Source organism: Morone saxatilis, unplaced genomic scaffold, assembly GCF_004916995.1.
Source record: "Morone saxatilis isolate NCDOM2014 unplaced genomic scaffold, NCSU_SB_2.0 Contig11, whole genome shotgun sequence".
Classification (NCBI taxonomy): Eukaryota; Metazoa; Chordata; class Actinopteri; family Moronidae; genus Morone; species Morone saxatilis.
In genome coordinates this window covers 8,218,036-8,227,292 of record NW_023339663.1, presented here as the reverse complement: position 1 = coordinate 8,227,292, position 9,257 = coordinate 8,218,036, and the positions used below count along the sequence as shown (strand labels likewise).

The following is a 9,257-nucleotide window of genomic DNA, read 5'->3' as shown; positions in this document are numbered from 1 at the left end:
TGTGTGTGTGTGTGTGCGAGTGATTAGGACTAAGACCATCTGTGGAGTCCTGCAGGGAATCTGGAAATCATGACATGAGGTCATTTTGTGTTGGGACTGTGGCGTGGGAGTGGGAATTGAGGGCTGAAGCCTCTTCATTTAGTTTGACAGGATACACACTCACTCCCTAAATCATTCACTTATCTGAGCTTTATTTAATCTTAACTGTGGTTTTATTTTCTTATACATCAACATAAGAGTTTACTCCAGTATTTCCTGCCACTGTTACAGTTTGTTTTATTTTCAGGCCTTTAGTCCCTAGAAGAAGAAACATATACACGTTTTCATATCCATTAGAATAAGCGTATTATTTTCGTTAATTTCTTTTTCAGAGTTGATCGTGTTTTTAATGTAGCACAACGTTGGCGTTCCTAAGAGTTGTTGGTGATTCTTGAGAGAGCGGTCAGATGATTTTTGTGAGCCTGAGAAAGTTCTTCCTTTGTTCCAGCTGTGTGTGTGTTGCATCACTGCAAGGCGTCATTGCCCAGCCCAGCTGTGATCCACTATTGTTTCACGTGGATGAGATAAACAATGTCTAATATCAGTTTAGGTATAATTATGTTACATAGTTTTAAATCAGATAAGTAAAAAGGAATTTAATTCCCCATCATCATGAATGTTTATTTGTGTGTGTTTTTGTCTTCAGGTAGCCTCTCCCTGGTCTGGAGCAGTGAGTCCGAGAAGAAACACTGTGGCTGTGGTCTGCTTTTCAGTATCGCGTAGGAAGCTATAGCCAGCACCATGGCGTTGTCGTACAAAAAGGACCTGGACAAGTACAAGGATCTCGACGAAGATGAAATCCTCAACAAACTGTCGGCAGAGGAGCTCAAACAGCTGGAGACAGCCCTCGAGGAAATGGACCCTGAGGTTAGGGAGCGATGAGGGTTGGAGGAGCTCCAGGGCTCTTTAGTGGGAGGGCGTTTCTGTTGCAATGGGATTTATTGGGAAAATGGCCAATAGAATGTGAAATCTCATCTCAGTCTTTGCAGACATAATTAATATCCTCAAATAAGGGACAGAACTACAATCTTAGATACTTTTCACAAAGATTACACCTCGTTTTTTCATCTTGTCGAGGAAAATGGGGCATTGTTTTAGGCAGGTAAAGGGAATCCACCCAAAAAAACATTTCACATACCGTGAACTTCCTGGAATGAACTGAATTTCACAAATTTAAATACATGGGTGAACCTTTGCTTTGTACCCTTCAACCACACCTCCCAGTCCTCGGCCTCTTTGTTTAGAGAAATAATTTAAGGGGGGAGTCTTAGCTGCAGTAACTAGTAATCAGCAATCAGCCCACTGCCAAGTGTGTTTGTGTGTTTATTTGTGAGTGGTACCGCCTCTCCCCCTTCCCAGGCGCCTGTGTGTTTTATTTAAATTCCATCTAAACTGAGTGAGACAAATCTCCCGAGATGGTGTCCCACAGGAGAGGCCCACAGGAAGAGGGCAGAAATAGTACAGACAGTATTCATTTATGGATCTCATGCCATTAAATAAACAAAATAGAATTTGGTGTGTTCACAGAAAGAAGTGCTTGGTGTGCTCAGACTTGCTAGACAAAAGTTTCACACATGCTCGGTCACCTCCCAGAAGTTTTTACTTAAGTGGCCAACAACTGGTTGCATTTTTACGTTAGGTCTTCAAAGCCACGAGGTTTTGGTTGACATGCATCAAGTTAAACTAGTTCATAGTATGTTTACTTGCTGGAATATACAGGCATTCGCTTGCAAAACAACCTGCTTGGATGAAATGGAGTTATACTGAAGCCATAGTTCACATACCTTCAAAGAGATACTGACGTCTTTTCTGTATTTTCTACTGCATAACAGCATTATGCAAAAGGCCTACAGATACAGCTAAAAAAACACAATTTATCTTTTACCCAGGCCTATAGTGAGTGCATTAAAGTCGTCTTCAGCTGACAGGTGTAACGTATCTCATTCGTCTCCTCTCCTCAGAATGCTCTTCTCCCAGCGGGCTTACGTCAGAAGGACCAGACGTCTAAGACAGCAACGGGATCATTCAACAGGGATAGCCTCCTCAAATACCTGGAGAAGGAAGCCATGGAGCACAAGGATAGAGAGGATGTAGTGCCCTTCACTGGAGAGAAAAAGGGTATGTGTGTGTGTGTGTGTTTGTCCACAATAGAGCACCGTCTTCATGTTTTTTATTGGTTTACTTTTTATAGGCAAAGTATAGACAGACACAGACAATGTTACAAAGGGGTTTCCAACTGCGAAAATGTCAAATTTTGTCTTGAAATTAAATTACTTTTACAATGCCTCATCAATAGCATCAGTAGAGTGGTACTATCGCATGTTGGTAATGTATTTCTCAGGGGATGAAGAACTGAGGTGTGTCTGTATCAGCAGTACAGACACACAGCAGTAATTACTGTTCTGCTGTCTTTGCAGGTATTATTAATGCATGTCTGCTCTTATGCAACATAGAGCAGTGAGGGGGAGGTGTGTTTGTACCAGGGGATAGGAGGTAGGGAGTGTCAAAGGAGGAGGCAAGGTTAGGATTAAGAGTCTTGAATCTATTTGTTTATTGCTTTTAGTTGGTAAATGTATTTTCGGTTCAGTTAATAAACTTTATTAGACCACAGTAGCCCTTCAAAAGGAAATCTATGAAATCTGCAGGTCTGACTTTCTTCCTTTGGTGTCTTGTTTACATGAATACCAGAGATGAGAGAGTCAGATCGCACATATATGATGTTGGGAATGTGCAATGCCACAGTGAATGTGCTATCTGTCAATGGTGGATATCGGTGTTCCACATGCAGCCAAAACCTCTGTGTTAAGCTGTTAAACCAAGTAGCGTTTAGTTTGATTTTAGCTTCGTTGGTCGGCCCAGATTCAGTCGGCTCACACCGTGTCGAGGGCGGAGATGGATCAGGATTTGAAACGGTTAGTAATCAATACCGTTTGCGCAATTAAAAGGCTGCAAGTCAATCGGTGGCTTCTAGTCCCGTTTTTTCCATTAGATGCATCAGCGTTTATTTGAGCTCCTCACTATTGTCTGACTGCTGATCTCCTGAAAAACTCCTGAGCTGGGAAACATGCTCTGTTACTATGGCAACCAGCTACAGTGAATTATCATGCGATTAGCTGTGACATAACTGCATAGTCTTTAATGCAGTGATTCTGTTTTTTTTCTTTTCTTCTTATTAGATTGATATGTTTGAAAACATAACCTGAAACATAGTTATATTATAATAATATACATTTTGCTGATGATTGAATGTGTTGTGGTGGTTAACCATTATTAAAAATCAATCAAACAATAAATTAATAATGACTCAGTTAAGTTATCCTTTATCTATCCCCATAGAGCAAAGTTCTCTAAGTGTTAGGAGCAGTGGGCAACTACTATGAAGCACCTAGGGACCAATTCCAGTTCTAAAGCCAGTTCCTTGGTCAGGGTTTATGTGCAACTACTTTAAAAGGAGAATGAATCTAACATACGTGCATTTCGAAGGAGGTGGAAACCTGAGCACCTGCAGGAAAACCCAGGCAAATACAGGGAGAACATGCAAACTCTTTGCTGGCATTTGAACCCAGGAGCTGTGAAGCGACAGTACTAACCACTGAGCCACCATGCCATGCTGCCCTTGGAACAACTTTCAAAACCACTCAGATTAGTAAACCTTGACTTGATGTGCTGGGGGCCAAGTTGAGGTTTTTCTCAAACAAAACTATGCACATTTGGGCCTAAACCCTTATTTGAATGGAAGTGATTTCTTGAGTTGATCTTTATTTTTTAGTTTGGCTTTGCTCATTGATTGAAATGTCAATAAACATATATCCTGTTGGCTCACTGGTTGAAGATGCATTCTCCAGTTGTGGACCTTGTGTCTTGTGTCATTAGTTACTGTACAAAGTCCTAATGCCATCATTTTACAGCAGTTGAACGTGGTTGTATGTGATACTCACACAGTTACATAATCAGGCTTTTTAGCAGCTGCGCCTGTAGTTCTGGCATTGAAGGAGTGAAAAGACACAAGGCACTGAATGTGGGATTCATCAACATTGTGTCTGTGATATCAAGGAGTTGTCTACTCAAAGGAGAATGAAATTGTCAGAGGATTCTTGAGTTTTGTCACAACACAGTATCTGCCGCAGGGAATTTTCTCACATAAAGGTGAAATAAACATCCTCGCCTGATCCGGATGGGATTAATGTTGCTGTGAAAACTGAAACAACCGGATATCATTCATATATAACAGAAACCAATTCTATTCAAACAGGTTTTAAGACATACTTGTGGTAATGGCTTTCTAGAAGAGAGAAAAAGGGAGATGCTTTATGTGACAGCATGACTGAAAAAAAAGGAGGACAGAGTAGAAACATTACTGGGTAAAAAATTCTTGTCCAGAGGAATTCCTTTTGTTGAGATCTCCAGAGATCTGAATGCTAGTCTTTTACTAAAGAGGAAATATGGAACTGACCCTGACCCAACCCTGGCCTGTTAGAAATTATACTCCCTCTCTGTGTGTGAGTGTGTGTGAATGCATGAGTGTGTGTGCTCACCCTGTGACAACATGGAAAACTGAAATGACTGTGGTGGTTCTGAGGAATGCAGCTGATTCTCTTCCCCTTATTATACTCACCCCCTGCTGATAAATAATGTGGTCATGAGTGTGTGTGTGTCTCCTTTCAATAACACATAAGTTCAGACGAAAACAGTCTGCTTAAATACTATGGCAACCTTTTAACCAGCTAAATGTTACGATATTTGGTCAGTCCTTCTTATTACTTTTCTATAATCCACATTTTTTATTGTTTCTTCTATTCGTTCTTGATCTCCTTCAGGGTTTTGTCAACATTATTAACATACAGAAGGTCTGGCTAGATGGTGGTTGAAGTTGATTATCTGTGGAAAAGGAAGTTGGGTGGTCCGATTACATTGTTCACTTCTGTTCAGTTGAGGTTTAAAATAGTTATCATGTGTCAGAGCTGTTTATTGTTATTGTAATGAGCATTGAAGGTATTCTTCCATTCTGATAAGCATCATGTTTGTTGTTACAGTGGAGGGTGTGGCTATTGCACCACTGAAACACACACAAACAAACAGCAACAGCAGCTCTATACCACGTGCCTCCATTATTCGTTTTTTCTTAAGAATTGTTTTCACAGTTGAAACATTTTCAAAATAAGTGGCCACTAATGTGTAACTTGGAACTGGTACTGCAAAGGCAATAAATCAGTAAGTGCAAATGTCTTGGTCCAGATGTAATAATAGTCCAGTTTACAGGATTTTGCTGGTTTATTGCAGTATATCTTCATTTTTGTCATCACCTTACCTTTTTACAGACAGTTTACAGACTCACTTGCTGTAGTTGCACATAAACTGTTCTCCTGTGCCGTTAGGGATTGTTACCATGATTTTGTTCAAATAATGTGTTTTAGGTAACTTCTTGTCTGATTTTTTGCCTCATCTGACTGTGATAGCAGTTGCTGTTACAGCATCATAACCAGCATGATTTCTAAAACTACAAAAGTAAGACCCAAAGTGGAATTTACTGGAATGATCCGTACCATGTGTTGAAAAGACAAACTTTACAGTACCGCTATCAGCATGCACAACACCAGGATGATGTATTTTGTGTGTTTTCATTATACAAATGGCAGTGATGAGCATAAGGCATTACTTGCATGAATAACAAAATCTGTTGCCTTGACTGGAAAAAACATGCAGTTTATTTTACATCAATGTGGTGGAATCTATATTATCTTTGAATAACGTGTCAAGTTAAAGCCCCAATTGTCTGATACTCCTGTTACAGGCAGACACTGCCTTACTGATGTGCCTATTTTCCCCTCAGCCTTTCTACAATGTTGTATGTGTTTTCCTCATTTAGTCCATGATATATGCTCCTCTGGGATCATACAGATGACAGGACTTTGGCCATGTCTTCTTTTTGCTTCTGAGGAGCTAAATGTCGCTCCAGAGGGACTGGCACAGGATGCTGCCTTATGACTGTATTTACTGTTTACTGGCTTTCAGGAAGTGCCAGAGCCCCCCACTAGGGACCAGTTTGAACAATTTGACTGGCTTGACTGACTGAGAAGGAGGGAAAGAGGGAGGGCCTGTTCTTGGGGTGTTTTTGTTCTTAAACACAGGCACACAGAAAGGCAGCAAATGGCACCCACTGGATGGTCTCTCCGTCCAGTGCTGGAAGTGTTTGTTGCCCCAGCAGTGCAGTTTAGATTAGACTCCAGTCATTGTTCCGTGACTTCCTTCGCTCTTTCCGTTTCTTCCTTCAGACAGGTTACCATGGCAATCCCAAAGTTGTCGTGGCTAGACTGAGTTCAGCAAGACCGAAGCCCTGATGGTTGGGGAATGTTGTGTAAAACAGCAGGAGGCCCAGACTTATTTAAACAGCAGACTTCACCTCATTAACCATCATAATATACTGGCCTAAATAAGACTTAGAATTACTTTTATGTTTTTAAAAACTTTCAGTTACAGTGGATGTAATTAAGACTTTTTAACACTGAAACAAACAGTAAATATCAACAACCCTGTGCATTGCAAGAAAGCATAAAAACAAGAGCAAAGGAGAGTCATGACCATTTAGAGGTCCTGCTGTTAAGTGCACTGTCTGATGTCAAAGAAAAAAAGGTGCGTAGTGACTGGAGATACAAGCCCTGAATAGTGTTTGTGTCGATCCCAAACCTGTGTGTGCATATTAATTATACAGCTGCTTTATCCGGGAATGTGTCCATTTGCTTTTAGGCACACACTCACACAGCACTTGGCAGTCATGCAGTCTTATGACTGAGGCACAAGGCAAGAGGATAGGAATGGCGAGGCACATCAACCAACATTTAACAATTTAGATTTTTTTTTTTTTAATAGAAATGGGAGGTTGTGTAACATCTCATAAAACCCTCACCCAGCTTGCATGTACCTGTTTCTTCTGTCTGTGGTGATGTTTAAGTAATGCCTACCCATTTTTATGAGGGCTGAATCATCTACTCTCCTTTCTTCACTGTCCTCTCCTTCTTTCTCCATAGGTAAAGTATTCATTCCTAAGCAGAAACCAATAGAAACATGCCAGGAGGAAGTCACAACCCTTGATCCAGAATTAGAGGAAGCCCTGTCCAGCGCCACAGATACAGAACTGTGTGATCTAGCAGGTAAGAATGAATAAGTACTTTTGAAAGTTGATTATTAAAAACGGAACTCTGTATGAGAGTGTCTTTGTGTGCTGTACACAGTGTTGTAGTTGTGATAAACCTTCATTCTGCCGGAGCCCAGTCTTTGCTAGGACGGTAAAACACAAGCTCCTTTCATACTGACTATCTTTCCCAAGGCTCCTTCTTTACTCTGTGTGATGATGGGGAAATACAAGAGCTCACTGAGCAAAATAACACCACTTGCACTTCTATGACCTCTAGAATTGGTCACCCTTCATTCACATACTGGTGCATTTTTTTTAACCCTGAAGAACATACTGAGTCTGTGGTTTGTTTTTGTTTGCAGCTATCCTGGGCGTTCACACACTGGTCACCAGTAGTCAGACATATGATGGGACTAGTAGTAAAGAGGGTTACAACAGTAAGTACAGTCATCAAATTAAATCTTTTAATTCAGAGGTCCCAAAAGGATCAATATCTTGACTTCTGCATGTGTCTTTTCTAGATGTGATCAAAGGGGAGAAGATGAACCCAGTGTTTGATGAGCCTCCCAATCCCACCAATGTAGAAGAAACTCTGCAGAGGATAAAAAGCAACGACAGCTCTTTAACAGAGGTCAACCTCAACAACATTAAGGTACACAGAAACAAAAGCTTTCAGAGATGTGTGTGTGTGTGTGTCTATGCCTGTGTGTCTCATTGGACCAATGACGGTGTGTCTTTGTTGTTTTTTCAGAACATTCCAGTTCCCACGCTGAAGGACTTCGCCAAAGCCATGGAGAAGAACACGCACGTCAAGAAGTTCAGCCTGGCAGCAACACGGAGTAATGACCCGATTGCTGTGGTGAGAGGGCGTGGCTTGTGGGCTTTTTATTAGCTTTGTTCACACATTACAACTTCATATTTTTACTTCTTTGTTTTATGTCCTCCTTCCTCCTCCCAGGCGTTCAGTGAGATGCTGCGGGAGAACAAGACGTTGCGAAGTTTGAACCTGGAGTCCAACTTTGTCACCGGGGCAGGGGTGCAGGCTTTGGTTGATGCGTTGCGAGACAATGACACACTCACAGAGATCAAGATAGACAACCAGGTAACAGATGCTTTGTGACACACACATACATACAAATCACATGCACACACACCCAGGGATTTTAAATGATCAGATGCTTTCATAGTTTAAAAGAGCTTTTAATAATCATTCAAGGATATATATTATAGAACACTAGGTTGTAGTCCCTTCATGATACAAACATAGAAAAAGATAATTAAATTTATAGTAGAATAACAATGACTTTTCTGATGAACTGTAGGCTATCACTGTCATGGGTAATGTTTCAGCAATAAAAACCAAAAAAGAGAAGTTTGAAGGAGAGTTGGCTGCATCATCTGAATGTGCAGCTGTTGTCAAAGTGTCCTGGTCCAGTCGATTTGAACAATTTTGGCTTAAAATCAAATCCAATCAGATATCATTAAATTATTATTTTTATATTTAAGTGGAAAAAAAATACAGTTCAAAACAAAAATGTTGCAAGGGTCTACCAGCCACTGCATCTACATGCACAGCCGTTGCCATGGAATTGCCATATTATTCATGGTCACTGTAGGTGATTACAGGGTTCTTGAGGAAGTCTACAGTTTTTTAAATAAAGTGGTTTCACGCAGCCTAAAGTAGTATAAAATGTTTGTGCTATGCAGCGTACAGCTGAAGAAAATGCCAACTAACACAAACCACTGCCTTAATAAAACATAAAAGACCAGTACAAAGTTTCCAGTAGTGGAAAAGAAGTTAAACCTTCTATATCTTTGGTCCAAGTCTGAGTCTTATAGTCTTTTCTGCTATAAATCAAAGTAAAGTTGTGACTTTGATGGTCAGATCTTAACCTCTGTATGTTTTTGTGTGTGTTTCAGAGGCAGCAGCTGGGTACTACCGTAGAGATGGAGATAGCTAAAATGTTGGAAGAGAACAACAGCATAGTGAAGTTTGGCTACCACTTCAACCAGCAAGGTCCTCGCTCCAGAGCTGCTGCAGCTATCACCAAGAACAACGACCTGGGTATGACACACACACACACAC

General features: G+C 40.8%; 1 protein-coding gene across 5 annotated transcripts in view; it reads left to right on the top strand.

The window, feature by feature from the left end:
* The window catches only part of tmod2 (tropomodulin 2), a 16,477-nt gene that overhangs the window by 4,401 nt on the left and 2,819 nt on the right, over positions 1-9,257 (top strand). For all 5 annotated transcript variants that reach the window (XM_035651757.1, XM_035651753.1, XM_035651754.1 and 2 more), the window contains 8 exons: positions 686-906; positions 2,001-2,157; positions 7,065-7,187; positions 7,534-7,608; positions 7,693-7,823; positions 7,923-8,030; positions 8,130-8,273; positions 9,092-9,236. In XM_035651757.1, the coding sequence (XP_035507650.1) occupies positions 781-906; positions 2,001-2,157; positions 7,065-7,187; positions 7,534-7,608; positions 7,693-7,823; positions 7,923-8,030; positions 8,130-8,273; positions 9,092-9,236 (1,009 nt within the window). In that variant the 5' untranslated portion in view covers positions 686-780. The remainder of the gene's footprint in view (positions 1-685; positions 907-2,000; positions 2,158-7,064; positions 7,188-7,533; positions 7,609-7,692; positions 7,824-7,922; positions 8,031-8,129; positions 8,274-9,091; positions 9,237-9,257) is intronic.